Below are 18,567 nucleotides of genomic sequence, written 5' to 3' on the forward strand. Positions count from 1 at the left end.
ATAGTTGGCATACCATGTTATATTTTTTTATTGAAGTGTTATAGATGATTTCAGGTGTACAGCATAGTGATTCAACAATTCTGTATGTTATGCTGTACTCACAAGTACAGTTTCCACCTGTAACTGTTTAACATCATTACTAATAATCTAGAAATAATTTTTATATCTAATGTGCTTTAGTATTTAATGTTATATGTTATTATTTTATAAGCATGCCTGAAAATGGAACTCTTTCTCTCCCCACCCCCCTTTTTTAACCTTTAAAAGGGAGAAGCAGGACCTCCAGGTGCTCCAGGTCAGGATGGATCACGGGGAGAGCCTGTGAGTACCTTCTGAATTCAGTTCTAAAATATGACGTTCTTTTCCTGTGTTGGAATCCTCTATTTAAATACTCCTGTCAGGTGCCCTGTTCTTGTTCAGTGACTTCCAGACTTAGATGTTGTAGCAGTTCTTTATGGAACATTGTAAAACGATGAGATATTTATTTAATCCTTTTGTTGACAAAGCAAGAAGAATGTCACTAGCAGGAAAAGTCATATACATTATGGATTACAATCACGAGTACTCATGGCCACACAAACAGATGGTTAATATGGACAGTATGGTCAGTTGCTGAGCCTATAGTCAGTGTCACTTTGTCACTGGTTCATTGTTTTGTAGTATGCTCTCTGGGGTCATGTGTTCAATAAAAATTGGAGTAAGGAAACATGATTGAGAAAGCACTGGATCTGAATCCTGGATATAAGTGTTTTTAACAAGTGTGCCAGATGACTCAACTTCACTTACAGAGTTCTCCACCTTTATTCCTACCACTCATGGCTAACATTGGCTAACATTGGCCAACATTAGTCAACATTGAAATACCAGCTAGTCCCATTTTAGTCATCAAAGTAACTTATTTTTAGGGGAATTTGCAGTTTGTTTGGGGGATGACTAGGTTAAGAAATTTAAAAATAGCCAGGATATATTGCATCTTATCACAGAATGTTCAGGTATGTATTCAGAATCTAAATACTGGACAGAAGAGGAAGAGAGAAAGCACTGAAGCTTCTTAAATGGGGTGCATAGCTTGAACTACTGTTAGAATCATTCAATCAAATGTTTATTGAGTTCTCATCTTGTGTATTGTAATGCACTGGGGCAAGTTCTCTACATAGCCAATGCCTTCCCGGAATTTATAATCTAGTTTGGAAGACAGCAGAAAAATGATGGAAATAATTACTAACCTGAGCCAATTTATGGTAAATGCCAAATGGGGTATTTACATCTCTGGAAACCTTTTCCTGGTCTCTAAAGTATACATACTTATAATACCCATTTCACTATGTTGTTATGAGGCTTACATAGGAAATATATGAAAAACAATTGTTAAAACATTGCACAAATGCATGGAGGTATCCTAAGTACTGAAGGAATATAGAAAGGGAATCTTGTATCATGAGGTTATGAGAAATTTTTACCAAGGACTTGGGGCTAGATTTGATCATAAAAGTGACTGGGAAAGAAAGGAAGACTAGATGGAAAAGGAATATGAGTGAAGATACACAGGTTCAGATGGTTAAGTGTGTGCCTAAGAAATAATTGAAATGATTAGAATGCAGCCCTGAGTCTGCAGTGATAGGAAGTGAAGTTGGGAAGATAGAGATCCTGGACTGTGAATTCAGGAATTTTTTCAGAAATTACTTTATTCACTTGCCATGGAAGTGATATGAGAAAAAAAAACCGATTAACATGATGCTGAGTAGTGCCTTAGAGGCAGTTTTGAACTTCTGGTATATGCAGGATGGATTGAAAGGAGAAGAGACTGGAATCAGGACACTAATGAGCTGGCTGTTTTGACAGACGGGGCAAATCAGGCCTCAGCTCAGATGTGAATTGGACTGGAGTGTGAGCTCAGTATATCTGACTCACAAATTTTATTATTAAGGAAGAATTATAAGACTTGGTTAGATATGAGACTGGGTATGTTTTTTTTATGTTCTTCAGAGAGAATATAAGGTGTGTGTGTGCATGCAAGCACATGTGCGTGCACGTACATGAACACAGGGACAAGGAGGGAAGATGGAGAAGTGAGAGAACGAGGAAGTTGAAAAGGTAAAGAAGAGGGAAATAAGAGGCAATTGAAATGAAAACCAGGTTATAATTTGAGTTGATTATGTTCTAAATCTTGGTGAATCAGTTATTTGGAGTTTGTGACTCATTCTCTCACAGAAACAATGTTAGAAAGGGCAGACTGACCAGCAAGTCTACATGAACCATCATAATGCAACATGAGCAGCATATATTTACTTTAAAAATAATATTTTTGCGATCCTGTTAATTAAACCAAATAGAATAAGTAGTGAATTAGGAGCACTTCAGGGTCTGTTTAGCTCTCCCAAGGCTGCCTATTCCTTACCACAGCTAGAAGCAGATGCTGATTTGTGTTTTCTCCTACTCTTCCTGCTCCCACTTTACTCAAGATTGACCTATCTAGAGCTTTTGTTCTAGCATAAATTTCCATCTCAGGCAGTGTGACCCTTCCAGTTTCAACCTTTTCTGTCTTTGCTCCCTTCCAACATTCACTGCATTCCCAGAATGTGTAAGTCTTTGGGCTTGATGAGAGAGAAACACCAGGGACTGCCCATGGAGGCTTATAACCCTCGCCGGGGAGAGAGACAGTAAAAGGATAAAGAAACAAAAGCTAAATCACAAGAGTTCTAAAAAATGCAAGCAAGGTACGGGGGAAAGGAACTGTAGTGGGATGGTGGAGGTATTTAGAATATAATCTCTTTTGAACCAGTCAGGTAGTAAACTGGGAGTTACCAAGAGAAACTCTTCAGACTCTTTCCTACTCCATCCCACTAGATCAAGGAAGGCAAGAATGGGACCCTTGCCTCTTCTCTCCCTGTTTCCCTTTCCTGCCAACCGCTGGAGGGGAAGCCAGGTTTCCTCTGCCAGAAGACATACTCTCTTAGGAAAGCATTTAACAGATTGAGCATCTAAAATTGGCCCACATTATCTGGATAGAGTTCTTCTGATCTGCATTCTTTTACAATAAGGAACAGAATTACAAATTATTCTCTTCTTTCGGCCATTAATGAAAACTTGGTTGTCAGAAGTAACATCCTGTGAAGATTGATCTTTACTATTTGTGGAAGAGCTTTGAAAACAGGAAAAGAAGAGAAAGTCTATGTATTTTGTGACACAAAGAAATGAATACTCTTCCATTGCATGTGGATGCTGTTTATAAGCATTTATAATGAATGAGTTGGCCCCACTAAAAAGGACATGTTTACTTTATTTGTTCTATAATGTGGCAGCCAAAAAAAATTAATGGAGCTTAAATTAGAAGGACAGAAGCTCTTAGAAAAATGCTTTAAAGCTAACTAAACACAGCTTATAACAGCTGGATGATGATTCATCCCTGTAAGCAGATTGATAAATATGAACACAAACTGCTGGAACTCAAATTGAGGACAAACACTGTATTTCATTGGGAAATGATTATATTGTCTAAAGTGCAATTGTATTCCAGTGCCTATACTTTGAATTTTAAAGGCAAGTATTGGTCAATCCAATAGTAATTTAGTCCCAAAAGTAATTTACTTTCTAAGCCTCAAATTATATATACCTAACTTCAATCCAGGTGACTTTAAACCCACACTTGCTGGACTTATTATAATTGCTTTCAACCATGTAATACTGTGTTGAAGGATTATGTAATCTTGTCATTCACTCAACAAACCTTGACTGAGTATCTGCACTGCACCAGACATGATACTACTCAAGGAGAATGTGAAGGTGAATTTGTCATCGTCTTGCCTTCAGTCAGTCAGTCACATGAGCCAGGACATTACTGTGTAGTAGAAGTATTAGGGAGGTGGGCACAGGGGATCTGGTGAAGTTGTAGAATATGTGTATAATACTAAATGAGTTTGGGACCATCACTGAGCCCCATTCATTCTTTTCTTTTCTTTTTTTTTTTTAAGATTTCATTCATTCATTCATGCATTCAAGACACACACACACACACACACACACACAGGCAGAGACATAGGCAGAAAGAGAAACAGGCTCCCTGTGGGGAGCCTGATGTGGGACTCGATCTCCTGACCTGGGATCATGCCCTGAACCCAAGGCAGACGCTCAACTGCTGAGCCACCCTGGCATCCCTCTTCTTTACTTTTTAATGATAGCATTATTGAGATATAGTACACATACTGCACAGTTCACTTGTTTAAAGTGTGTAAGGATACATTCCTAAACAAGGTGCCCTCTTAGCTAAATTCTGGAATATCAATAGGAATTGGCTGGTTGTTTGGCCTGGCAAGGCAGAAACCTGTAGTATGTTCCAAAATGTAGAATTAAAAGAAATCATGATACTTTAGAAAAAGCTGACACAAGTTCAGGCTGCCTAGGAGACACGGAAACAATGGAATAGAAATATAAGATGAGGTTGTGGGCGTAGGTAGCACCACGTTCAAAAGGGCCTCACCTGTCTGGGCCACTGAAATTTAAATCTGAGAATAATGGACCTTTACAAAGGTTTCAAGTAGGTGAGTGAGTTGATCAGATTCAGAAAGTTTTACAAAGATCACTGTGACTGCAGAATAGAGAATGGATAAAGGTGAGCCCAAGGTAGAGAACAGAGCCTGGCAGCATCTAGCTGAACTCTATCCCCTGCAGTTACAATGAGGCCAGGAGCATTAGTTGGGGGGGGGGGAGGGGGTGAGTAGGACTGATTTGAAATGAACTGAAGGGGGACCAGCAGAGCTTGAGGATTAATTGGATGTGGCACTTAAGATGAAAGAAGTTGATTTTCAAAGACCTATTGTGTGAATGATTACACAGGAAAACCATGCAATAAGCCGGAAAGAGAGCAAGAAGAATCACTTTAGGGTGGGGGTGGGGTGATCCTAAGATATTTTCAAATGGAACATAACTAGCTAATAACAAAGGCGTTTATATAGGTAGCCTATGCTTTGGGTTATTAGTGAAGAATAGACACATAAAAATGGAGACTAATAAAATTCTCATAAGAAATAGTGGGTCAGATTCAAGGAAATTTTAAGAGAATTTTGTGAATACTAGGGCTAGTAGTTTGAAAAATACTCCCCCCAATTAAAGATCATCAGACTCTAATGCCTGAAACCTATAAATGTTATCCTATTTTAATAAAGGGTCTTTGCAGATGTGATTAAATTAGGGTATTTTAATGAGGAAATTATCCTGGGTTATCGGAGGGGTGGCCCTAAGAACAGATCTGAAGTTACTCAGAGGTAGTGGTGAGAACATGGTGGCCAATATTGGAGCGATGCAGCCCCGAGTGAAGGAGTGCTAGCAGCTACGAGTTGGAAGAGACAAGGAATGGATTCTCCCTTAGAGCCTCTATGGGGGAGTGCAACCCTATCAAGATCCAGACTTCAGACTTCTGGCCTCCAGAACTGCGAGATAATAAAATGGTGGTGTTTTAAACAACCAAGTTTGTGGTGATTTTTTACAGAAGCCACAGGAAACTAGTACACTGGGGTTTTCATCTGGTATAACCTTTAACAATCATTTGTGAAATGGACCCATGTAAAAAGGCATGTGAGCACATACTGATACCTAGCAAACACTTGGCAGCACCCGTATTGATCAAAAACATGTGGGATTAAAGCACGTAAATAAGTTTAAATGATGATTTGGCTAAAAGCAAGCTCCTCTGCCACCACCATTTTCTGGTTCATAAATTTTGTTATCCTCTCATGTGTATTTAAAAACTCACTTCTTCCACTTCTCATTTTTCTGCATTTTTGGGTTATTCTGTTTAGTAACTTCTAGCCCATATGCCTTCTCTGTACTCTTCATCATCATGCAAATTTGAAACAATTTTAATGTCTGTACTAAATGTATTATGTATATAAACTGTATAAAATGTGTACATATTTAAACATTGTTTTAAAATGTGATACTTTATGGATGTGTATATCTAAAGGAATAATCTACATGGTAAACATATGGTTTAATCATCTTTTGGTTACTTTGCTTATTTTATCCCCAGGTTGGTTTCTGATGTCTGTTATGTTCTATTTTTGCTTATCTGTATTTTATTTTCTCCCCTGAGCATGCCATTGTTTTTGTAACACATTTAAAAAAAAATAGGGGTGGATTTGACTGTTTTATAGTGTTTCTTTTTTAAAAAAGATCTTGAGCTTGTCAGACTATATTTTTGTTTTTGTGCCAAGGAATAAAGAACAATCAGATTACTTCAAGGAATCTTCAGTTGTTGGAAATATGTTTTTCTAACGTCTCATAACTGATGTTGTCTTAAGCAGTTAGGTGGATAGGTGACAGGGCAGTAGCACACCAAAATTCACCAGTTGTTGAAAGATAAAAACTGGAAACATGCATATTTGATCAAGTGAGCTTTTAGGTCAGATTACCATGTTGACCAGCTACTTTGCCATAGCCAGTTATTGCTGGCCAAATTATCTGCAGTATCAGTGTTTCCACTGCTTCTTCTTCATAGCTATTCTTGTCCTGGTGCTCAATCCTGGTGACATGCTGTATTTAGCATAACATTTTTGCTCAGTCTGAGCCACTTGGTTGCTAGTTCTCTCCTGATCAGCCAGCCCCAGGTGGCTCATGGTGAAGATAGTGTAGGCAGAGTCTGGATTCCATTCTTTGAGCCAAGATCCCTGAAGCTCCATGAGGATGAGAGAAAGGATGATACATTTTCTGGACCTATGGAGGTGAGCACATGTTTTTAAATAAGGATGTGTTAAGCCTTTGTATTCTGGAAATGTTTGAGGTATCGTTTTTGTAGGAATGAAGATGTGGGGATCACTGTACTATATTTGAGAACATTGGCTTATAGAGGCTTTTGTTTCCTTTCCTCATGTCTTTCAAATTCTTGCTAAACCACATGTTTTGCTTTTGTCTATGGTGTAATGTTAGCTGCTGAACTGGTCCAAGTCATCATGTACTTAAGAGACAAGTAGGTCTATTGTTTAATCGATCTCTCTGGTGTCATTATTTGACATGTCATTTTTATGCTTATATGCCAAAGATATCCATGAAATTCTTGAGGAAAGCTAATGTTGAAAGACTATGGTGGTTTCCCATGTGGAATAATTCACTTTATTTTACTAGTAATGGGGAAGTAACCTTATTTACCTACCTGACTGTACTTTTTACTTACATTGAGAAGTAAGGGGGAAAAAAACAAATTCTGTCATTGTTCCTCTTTGATTTGCAATTGAGTGGCAAACTTTTTGAGATCTTTTCTACAGATTTGTGACATTTTTCCCCCCACTCTTCTTTCAGGCACAAGGAGTGGCACACCCTTGGTATGTGTTGAGTGAAACAACCTTAACCTGATGTCTCCTAAGAATTTCACTTGGCATTTCTTAGTGTGAAGGCAGCTCACATAAAACAACTTAGAATGTTTGAAAAATTCAGTTGTATTTATTATTTTAATAATTCCCTGCTAACTCCAGGGTTATGTTTTAAAACTTGATTGAGAGTAACTCTTAGGATGCATTTTGAAATAGGTTTTATCTAAATTAAATCATATACATATCTGATTTATCTGCAGAAATGATTGAATTTGTAAGCAATATCTGCAACATTTTGATTTCCCAAAATATGACTTTTGGCCTTGTAATGACTATGAAACTATTATATCTTTTTGTTTAAACATAAAAGGCAAATGTTGGCCCATTATCTGTATAAGTTAGTTAATAAAATCCCACCAGATTTATCAAAGGATCCATTTAATTCTTTCCTTACAAATGATTTCATTGGCAGAGTGAACGAGACCACCATCAAAAAACTTCATAAAACAACATTGCAGATTTTATATTTGGAGGCTCTGTGTCTATGGTACTGATCATTTTTTCTGGTTGTTTTGAAGAAATCTCTTAAATATATTCATTGTAAAATTATTGATAAGCATTAAAATGCATTTATTTCAGTCTTTCTCATTTATTCATGTCCTTATAACTCAAAAAAGGGCTTTACTGAACTCTGAAATGACAAGAGCGATGAATGTAATTGAACATATGAAATGATGCATGGTTAGTTCTCAGAATGGGTAACATAATCTGTGGGTAAATAGAATCTCATGTTGCTTACATAGGCTCAGTATTCTCACTGACATGGGGATTGATTACATGCACCTTTCTTTTGAAGAGAATGGGTGAAAGGAAACTTACATCACCATCTATACAGGATATTTAGTCTAGATTTCAAAGCTTCCAAGACTTTGACTTTAAAATTATGTTCTTTAGTCATACAGGACTGGGGTTGTTTTGTGTACTTTTTATCATTGTTGTAAGGTATCAGATGATACTTTTGAATTAGTCCAAATACATTCTCCATTTGCAAAGCATGAAAATACAGAATTAACAGTGTTATTCAAGACAAGGCATATTTATTTTAATACTGGATTCATGAACCATATAAATGCTATTTTTTTAGCAGATGAAATGAGAACGTTTTCCATTTGTTCTATTTTCACAAGTGTGGAAACTAATATATTTTTTATGTGATCTGGAAAAGCACACTTTAGTAACTAGATTATTTCATTCTAATGAGCTCTTATTTTTTTAATATTTTTGAGAAATATTTTAAAAATACTTGAGTGTGGTTACCACACTGAACACTAGACAAATGTTTCATGCCTCTGAGAACATCAGAAAACTGTTTATGTTGTTAATATGTTAGGGTGTTGTTAAAAATACATATGGGAAATATCTGAGAAAGAGTGCTCAAAAATATTTGTTTATTCCAATGTGCATTTTTATTTTTGATAATCAGTTAAACATCTAATAAGTAGGTAATTTATTGCCAATATTTTCAGATGGTTTATAAAAATGATTTTCATAATTTTGAATACTGAAGTGTTCTGTTGTTTCAAACAGATATGCTTAGTTAAGTCATAGCTGCTTTGCTGTTTTAATTTTGGTTCTTTAAAAGATTCTGGCTTTGAAAATCTTTTGGCATAGATACACATTTCTTGCTCATAGGGGAAAAAAAACTCAAGTATGTTTTAACGAAAGAGAGTATGAATCGAGAGACTAGTATTTATGAATACATTCTAGAAGTCATGTGTAATTCTAATGGTTCATGATGAATTCAATCCACTGGAAATGATCGAATAAGATTGGAATATAAATTTACTTTAATAGTTTTATTAGAACATAGGGACTAGGCATTTTCAGTCTCTTTCTTGCAAGTGAAGTATAAAAAGTAATTTGATGAACTAATAATAAAATTAAATCAGGGCAAAGGAGTTTTATGATGATTTGGTTATAAAAACCATGAATAATTTATTTGTTGTGGTAGAATTTTCTTCCTTCTGCATTCTACATAAAAAGAGTACACTTAATTGATGGAGTTTGGTGAAATATGAAGAACTTTGGAACAATGTATTTTATGATGGAATGACTAATCACACAAAAGGGAAACCACCATTAGAGAGCTCTAGGATTGTTGCAGATTCTTTTTGCGATGTGGATTTAGGTGCTAATATTTGCTGAGCAATCATAGAAGGTACAATATTGTACCAGGTGGTTTTATATACAATAGTTTCTCTGTAGGTAGGAGAAGTAGAAAATTTACTCAATAAACATACTCTACAAAGGTTTATATAAAAAAAACCTGTGGTAGATCAAGACTCTCAAATGCCATTAAAGTGAAGTTAATCATAAAATCCTGAGTATTAAGACTTTTGATGAAGGGTTAAAAATTGGGGGGGAAATAATGTATAGTTGTTTTTGAGCAAAGAGACATAAAATGGATTATATGAAAATTTAATTGGTAGATAATCATAAATAAAAAGCTTCTTGATGACTTTCGTAGCTTTGCACCCCAGTATAAGTAATGTTCAAGAATTTTTGTTTTTACTATATAGAGAGCAGTATTTCTTCAGCTCTGATCCAGAGTACCTTAACCATAATCACCAGAGATGATTATTAAAATTCGGTTTCCTGGGATGCCCGGATGGCTCCATGGTTGAGCATCTATCTGCCTTTGGCTCAGGGCATGATCCTGAGGACCTGGTACCAAGTACTGCATCGGGCTCCTTGCAGGGAGACCGCTTCTCCGTCTGCCTATGTCTCTGTCCCTCTGTCTGTCATGAATCAATAAATAAAATCTTAAAAAAAATTCCAGGAATTTGGCATTTGATGAGATTAACCTTACCATTTCCTTAACGGAAGTAATAGAAGATAAGTTTTCTAAAATAAAAACAGTAATACATCACATCTAAAAATTGTTTTTTAAAACACTATATACATACATTTTCAAAGACACTTCTAGGAAAATCAATAACCTAAAAATTTCATTTTAGATGTAACAAAACAAGTTTAAGTGCTCAAATTCCTATGTTAGTGAGGACTTACCAATCTTCATATAAACAACTTGTTCAAATGTTTGTAGATGTACTTTAGTTTTCCAGGATAGATTTGCTTCCGAATTTGTCAAAAAATAATAAAATATTTTAAAACACCAAGAACATTGAATCTAATTGGAAATATAACTTTTATTATCACTCGTGGCAATATTGAAGTTAGTTGATTTAGCCAGAGAAAGATATTAAAGCACATATAGCCTTAAAGAATAATAAGGTAGCTATTAAGATAATAATTCCATTTTCATTTATCAATGTCACTAAAATCAATTGTTTTCAAGTAGGTAACTTTTGTCTACTACCTTCATATTCTATTTTGATCAACTACTGAGCCACTCACGTGCCCCTACCTGTGCTTTTTCTTATCAAAGAAGTTGCTTCTTAAACACAGTATTGTTCTTCCCTAACGGGACGACTTGATGCCTTCATCTAACAGGGTATCTTTAACAATGTGTGAAAAACTATCTGTGAGATTAACCTACAAGGCATGAAAATTAAGCAAATGTGTTACCCTTTGAGGTCATAGCTGTGAGGTTGCAGTATACTTCTTTTTGTTTTAGTTTTTTTTGTATTTTTATAAAGATTTTAAAATTTATTTTAGAGAGCAAGTGTGTGAGAATGGGGGTAGGAGCAGAGTGAGAGAATCTCAAGCATACCCCTTACTGAGTGGGGGAGCCTGATGTGGAGCTCAGTCTCAGGACCCTGAGATCATGACCTGAGACAAAATTAAGAGATGCCTACCCAGCTGAGCCATCCAGGCTCCCCATAGGTTTTAGGTTTTTTTCTTTTAGTGAATGCTTATTAGTATATCATATCAGTTTTCAATAGGAAAAGGGGGATATACATTATATAAACAAAAATTCACAATGGGCTGAGTTGCACAATAAATATGATTTAGATATAACAGTATATACGTGTTTAAAAATAGGTTATAAATAAAAGACACATAGATAACAAATTAGATATAATTTTCAAATAATCAGTTTAGTTTTCAGTGTAATTAAGGTTAGAAATTCATTGTTTTCTTCATCAGACTGGTTTCACCTTTGATTTGGTGTTTTAAAAAAATTTTTGGTGACTTCTATCATAGATAAAATTTTTTTAAAAAGTAATTCAGATTTCTCTGGAAAATGGTGTATAAATTATACTCATCAACTCAGTTGATTGTAAAGGTCTTTGGAAAAATTCATTTTCATTTTTCTCTTTCATGAGAAATTCATCACAGCTTATTTTGAGTTATACAGTGACATTCTATGCACCAAAAAGTATAGTCTGTATTTTTTAGGTTCTCAGAGGATCAGAACTCATTTTAGAGTAGCCCTAGGGTTGTCATTTTAGGACTTCTTTCAGATGGAGTTGGTTTTCAGTTTTACATGTGACTATATGCATACATTCCTTTTAACTCCCTAATATATTTTACAAGCATGATGTCATTTGCCAACGGAAAGGGGCAGATTATTGTCTGGATTCCTGGGTTCAGGGTAATTCCATGACTTTCCCATCATGTGGTAGTGCAGAGACCATCCCTGGGTCACTAAACTTTGTCCTCCCCTCTCCTCTTTTGGGTTTTCAGGTATGTTATTTTAATTTGCTAAATATTTGTCTTTTTTTGTTTTGTCTTGAAAAATAATACTTTTACTATGATAAAATTGTTTAGAATATCTTTTGGCCTTTAAAAATGTTGAAATGCTTTTAGGATGCTGAAGATAAATGCCAGTAACATGAAGCAAATTTGTAAGGGCTTCAAGACAGCTTTTCCTTCTGATGATACTCCTGGTCTCTTTCTGTAATTTCTGATGTCCGACATAATATTTTATGTTGTGTACAAACATGAGTAGTCCAGAAATATTTACCAAAGCATTTTCTATTGAAATTACTTACCTTTTGGTACTTTGTTTGGGTCCAGTCCCATGTGGATACTGATATGTAGGCTAGAGAAAATAAATTCATCCAATGTTACTCAGATTACTTTTTCCCTCTTAAAGATTAAAGAGAGTAGTAAAACTGTGTTAAAGTATTAAAAAGAATAGTAAAGCTGGTGATTTCCATATTATGGGTTTATTGCAAGTACTTATATATTAGTTTGTTTTAGGTTTGGCAGCTATGGTTGTGAGTTACTTCTCTTTAGTGTTCTCTTACCACAGTAATCTTTTACACATCATTCATAATGATCTGTCAGTTTAGTGTGGAATTTTTAAAAAGGATTGAAAACATTGGGTTCAACTGAAAATATATTTGAAACTTTGGGTTATATTTTTCTTAAAGAATTGTGATGACTTCAGTGTCTAAATTTGTAACTGCTTCCACTGGGCTTTTTATTAATGATCATTATAATAATAGTTGTAATTTTTGTAGCTAATAAGAACAGTGCTATCAACATATCAGTGCTTTTTCTTCATGAATCTTTAGGAACAAACAAACCACTTCCTGATATGATAGAAAACATAACCTTCTGATATTTGATATCTGATATTTTGATAACTGCATATTAAATATCTATACCACTGTATGGAAATGTTAAAATTTTTGATATAAAAATACTATTAATGGGTTAGATTTGTCTTTAGAATGTCGAAAATATTGTATTACTTACAAGCGGATTGGATCAAAGTTGCTCTGATTTCAGGGGTGAGATAACTGAATTCATTGGATGTGAGAAAGTATCAAGTGATATTTTTTTTTCAAGTGATATTTTTTATCTTTGGACACATTTCCTTCATTACAACGTGGTCTTTAGGAAATAGGGGCCAAACCCTTTAGTCTAAATTATGTATTTCTATTCTTAATGACTTTTTGTTACACATCAATGGTTAATGGTTACAGAGAAGATTATAGAACATTTTTTATGTCAACGTTTTTTTCACCACAATATTATGCAGGATTTTCCAGTTGACTTTCTGCTCTTTCTCAAATCCAAACTGAAATCACAGAAGCGAGGGAAATATACCCCTTTACTCTTACCAATAAAAGGCTTGTTACTGTCTTTATTTATACATTTTCACAGTTGCCTGAACCCAAAACCACACAGACCAAAAGTGAAATATAAAATAGTTTGCTTGGAAAACATTTGCCGTATGAAGTAATTGTCACTAAATGCTTCGGATTGACAAACTGGTAAATTTCAAATGGTTTTGAATAATACTTCTGCTAGAGTAAAATTGGCAAAGTTTATGAAAACTTTCATAAATGGGAGCCCAGGAAAATAAAATCTAGGAGAATTTTATTAATTAATATAGCTCTTAGTGATTTCAGTTCTGGTTAATTTCTTTATCAACAGTCTTTTATTCCATGCATGCCCATGGTATTATATTAGTTTTGCCGAGATTTACTTTTATAAATCAGCTTTGCATCATTTTTTTATATTATGTAGTTTTATGTGTTTGTGGTTGACATTTTTAAAATAAGCAATGGTTTTTGGCATAATTAGACATAGAATATATGACTTCATAAATCTGAAATATATTTTAATGTTTTACTAACATGTTAAGGCAATAGGAAAGGATTTTTTTTCCCAAATCTAGAATCTTCCCCCAAATACTTTATGTGATATGCTGAAATAACAAGATTTGGGGCTATGTCCTAATAGAGACCAAGCTCAGTATCAGTATTATTTAGGCAATAGAGTGTCAGATCAGATCCAGGGAATGAACTGGGGTGGGGGAGGAGGGCTCTCCTAAGGGCTTCTTGTAAGTGGAGATTTGGGTGCCTGGGCATAACTCCGTTTTCCCACACAGTGAGGATGTAGCTTTTCTGGCACTGGAATTGGCTTCAGAAATAGGAGTAGAGGCAGCATATCTGTAACTGATTTGTACTAATATCATAGATTGTTTGAGGGCATAGAGACTTGAATAGTGATGAAACTCTAAGCCATAAAGGACAGTGTGCAGCAAGAAATTCAGCTTCTCAGGTCTGATAGTATCATGGGCAATTGTATGATCCTGTTAGAGATTCTTGGGGCCAAAGGACACTGCATGGCCACAGCTGTACAGCTTCAGCATAGAACAATATATGGCCGTCTTGTATCTGATAAGATTTTACAGATAGGTTTTATTTAAATTCAGAACTTAATCTAAACCTATAGTGAATTTGTACATATGTGTATTGGAATGGGAGTTGATTACAGATGGTTTCATGTCAAACTGTGGTCTATTGAAATGGAAGCCTTTATTTGGAACAATAGGATCTTAATTGATTGCATTTAAAATATGCATTTTCTGCTTTAGAAGAATATAATTAATATTATTCTATGTTCTTTCTACATAGAACTAAGTTATTTTCATTTTGCTTTATGTTTTAGAGTATGCTTATGTTTTATAATGTTACTATAAAATTTATATGGCTTTATGTTATTTTCTAGTTAGTATGTTTATAAAAGGTTGTGTTTTCAAGTAGACTACAAGCCCTTTGTTTATAGTCATTGCTCACATACAACTTGTGTTTTCTGCAAAGGGTGTAGTGCCCTGGCAAAATGAATGGAGCCAAATAAAATCAACATGGATTCCAATTTATGATTCAAGTTCAGATTTTAAAACCAGAACTATATGCATGTGTCTTGCATTATAATTGTGGCTAATACATTGACCAATATTGTGTTAATAAAGTCAAGATGTGAAAATCAAAATAATGGTTGATTCTCTCTCTGTAATAGAAGATAACTTGATCTCATTGGCAATGGCCTGTCTACCATCTCCCTTGGTTTACTGAGGAGGTGTACTACTTTTTTTTTTTTTTTTTACCTTTTTTTTCTTTTTGAAAGCCCGGATAATGCAGAGGGCTTTCAAAGAAATACTGATGGTACCCAATTTCTTTGTCTTTCAAATTCCTTTTTCTACCCTCTATGTTACTTATTTCAGATGTTACCTATTTTAACTGAAGTGTCATTGTGAAAGGAGCTAAGAAAAATGAATAAAAAATAAAAATTGATTAATACTATTGTTTCCTTTAGATAGTGAAAAATTATTTTGGTAGCTACATTGAATGACCATGAGAACTGGCTTTCCCATTAATGAATGTGCTAATGTTATTCTCAAATTTATACAATAAACATTAATATTCTCTGAATCTTGTTGGAGAACTTTTGCATCTAGGTTCTCTGTTTCTGTCTCTCAAACTGTGATCTGCATATTCTTCATGATTTTATCAATAAGAGAATCATTAGGAGAAAGATTGCTGTATTCTATACAAGGAATTAAGTTCCTGGGTGTTTAATGCTCAGTTTGGAGGATATTGGTTAGTCTTGCTAGTTTTTAATTATGGTTGTGAGGCAGTGGGGGCCTTTAGAACTGTTGTTACTGAATCTGAACTCCTATGACTGGATGGTTTTTCTTGCATTATTCATTTTAAATAATATAGAAATATGTTCAAATGAAGTATCTTTCTTTATCACTTATGTTGATCTAAAAGAAGAGCCAAGATTAATATTCTCTTAAGCTTTTCTTTTTGAAAACCTTTATTTAAAACTTTAAATATCAGTAGATGTTCATAAAATAGTGACTCTCATAAATGTTCTCTTTTCCAAAATTGGATTTTTATTAATAACAGTGTTATACTGTATGTGAGTGGATGATATAAGTTTAAAATTATGCATTATTTACAAATTAAAAATCCAACTAGGACTTACTCAACTTTAATGATATAATCTATACATTTTTAAAATAAAATTCTACTTTATTACTTTTTAGGGAATACCAGGATTTCCTGGAAACCAAGGATTAATGGGACAAAAGGTGAGCATTAATGGAAGTTGAACGATTTGGGGCTGGATCTGTTTATTAAAAGGGTAAAGTGGCGATGTCTTCACATAGAATACTTTCTTACCACCATCATGGCAGCAGTTAATTGTTCAAATATAATATAATTTCAGAAACTATTTTGTCTTTATAACTACTTTTTTGTTTTATACAGATAATATTAATTTGGATTTATACACGTGCTATCTATTTTACTTTGGTTACTTTCACATCTTATGCTCTTAGACCATCCTTTTAGGATAATTTTACTACTTCCTGAACCATACCTTTAGCAGTTCTTTTAGTACAGATATTTGGGAACCAGCTTTCAGATTTTATCTAGGTATATTTATTTTACTCCTGGCTTTGAAGAATAATTTTGTAGGGTATACGACTCAAGTTTGACAGTTATTTTGCATTAACACATTGAGAATTTTCTTCTGTTGTCTCCAGGCTTCCATTTATTAACTATGAAACATCTACTTTCATTCTAATTATTGTTCTTTTGTAAGTGATCTCTTTCTTTGGGATTCATTTAGGATATTTTATTTGTCTTTCATGGTCTAAAACTCATTACAATCTATCTAGATATGCATTTCTTTTTATTCATCCCAAGGGATAATTCAGTTTGCTTCCTGGCTCTGTGGAAGACATCACTCATTAGATCTCCAAATGACATCTCTTCCAATCTTTGTTCCCTCTTTTTGGAATTACAGTTACATGAATTTTATTCCTTCTAATTTCATCCTCCATCTTTCTGAAGAGCTTCTTATTTTCATACCCTTGATTCTTGTATTTTGATTAATTTTATTGGATATATTTCCTACTGTACTTATTCTTGCTTTACTGTGTCTACTCTGCTGTTTAAACCATCAATGATTTAAAACAAAACAATCATACTTTTCATTTCCAGAAGTACAACTTTGTAATAACATCTTTTTATTCTTGATAGCCTCATAGTCCATCTATAGTCCTAATAGTCTTTTATGATTCCATTCTTTATTTTGTAAAGATCTAATATATTGTTTTAAATTCTAACAATTCCAGTATCTGCAGTTTTTTTAATTTCTGTTAACCCTCAGTCTTGTGGCTTGCTGCCGCCTCTTTCTTTCTTGATGAATATGAGCTCATTGCTTCATGTTAATTGATGCGAGCTATTTTAGCTTAACTGGGGCATGGAGAGCTGCCTCCTGCTGCTAGTCATGGATATCACATCAGCCCCCTTTAAGAGTCCTGAGTGGTCTTAGGTATTAAAGATTCCTGCCCTCTTCCCAAGGTGTAGCCCACCATTCAGTTTCCCATGTGCTCTAGACACCTCCGGCCCTCTTGACTTTTGCATCTCCACCTCTGGCAAGATTTCTGCATAGTTCCAAATCCTCATTATCATAGTCTCAACCCAGAATATATTTTATTAAAATAAGGTATCTTTGAAGACCTCTCCAACTTCTTAAAAGATTCCTACTCTCTCACAAAGGATGTTCTTTCCAGGTTTTTGTTGTTATTCTTGTTCATGATTTGAAGACTCCCTTGGAGTATCTAGTTAGCCACAACCCAAGAAACTAAAGTATAAATGCTATTGTTCTGTATCCTATATTTTCTTAATTTATATTTGTATCATGTTTCTTAATCTGTAACAGAAAAGATAATTTTTCACATGCTTTTTTTCCCGTTATCTTACCTCATCAACTATTTGTTGAACTTTCAGGTCTTCCTTTGAGACAATGACATCATCCCTCCTGATTTTCTCATAAAAATATTTGACTTCGTGATTCCACAGACCATAGGCCCAAATCTTTAAGGTGTTATGTTCCTGATTTTTCTACCCTATGTAAGCTTCTGTTTTACAGTAGAGAAAGGGGAAGCAGACTGATTGGGGTGATTGGTATTGAACTTTCATTCCATAATGATTTGGCAGGAAATTCCTGGAAATGATTTGATAATTTACAATTTTAAATTTGATCTGTATTTGATTTTAGGGAGAAATTGGGCCTCCAGGACCACTAGGAAAAAAAGGAGCTCCGGGGATTCCTGTATGTTAATGTCATTGTGATCAGGGTGTTTGAAATACAGTTACTATGTATCAGGAGTTATTTTTTTGAAGTTTGTAAAACTGGGGGCTGGGTGGGGGGTAACAATGACATTTTAGAGGAGTCCACAAATCCCTTTGTATGAAAATGATTATGTCCATTTTTCTAGAAATTCTCAGATTCTCAAATTTTGTCCCCCAAATAAAGATCAAGAACTCTTAATATAGATAAGCCAGAAATATTCTATCTATTCATTAAAAGACTAAGTACCATGAAAATTCTAAAACTTAATAAGTGTTCTCTTTTCATTTTTTTTTAAATTACACATTTATTAAACTAATGAGGGAGAATATGTTCAGAAGAGGTAACAGGTATATCATAAGTTAGTAAATAAATAATTTTGGCAGTTTTGAGAGTGGAAAGGACAATATGC

The 18,567-nt window shown here is 34.4% G+C and overlaps 1 protein-coding gene across 16 annotated transcripts in view; it reads left to right on the forward strand.

Annotated features, from left to right (window-relative positions):
* COL21A1 (collagen type XXI alpha 1 chain) overlaps positions 1-18,567 on the forward strand; it is a 227,203-nt gene that overhangs the window by 190,000 nt on the left and 18,636 nt on the right. For all 16 annotated transcript variants that reach the window (XM_041725133.1, XM_041725150.1, XM_041725142.1 and 13 more), the window contains 3 exons: positions 268-321; positions 16,060-16,104; positions 18,084-18,137. In XM_041725133.1, coding sequence (XP_041581067.1) covers positions 268-321; positions 16,060-16,104; positions 18,084-18,137 — 153 coding nt within the window. The remainder of the gene's footprint in view (positions 1-267; positions 322-16,059; positions 16,105-18,083; positions 18,138-18,567) is intronic.

This window comes from Vulpes lagopus, chromosome 1 (genome assembly GCF_018345385.1).
Source record: "Vulpes lagopus strain Blue_001 chromosome 1, ASM1834538v1, whole genome shotgun sequence".
NCBI lineage: Eukaryota > Metazoa > Chordata > Mammalia > Carnivora > Canidae > Vulpes > Vulpes lagopus.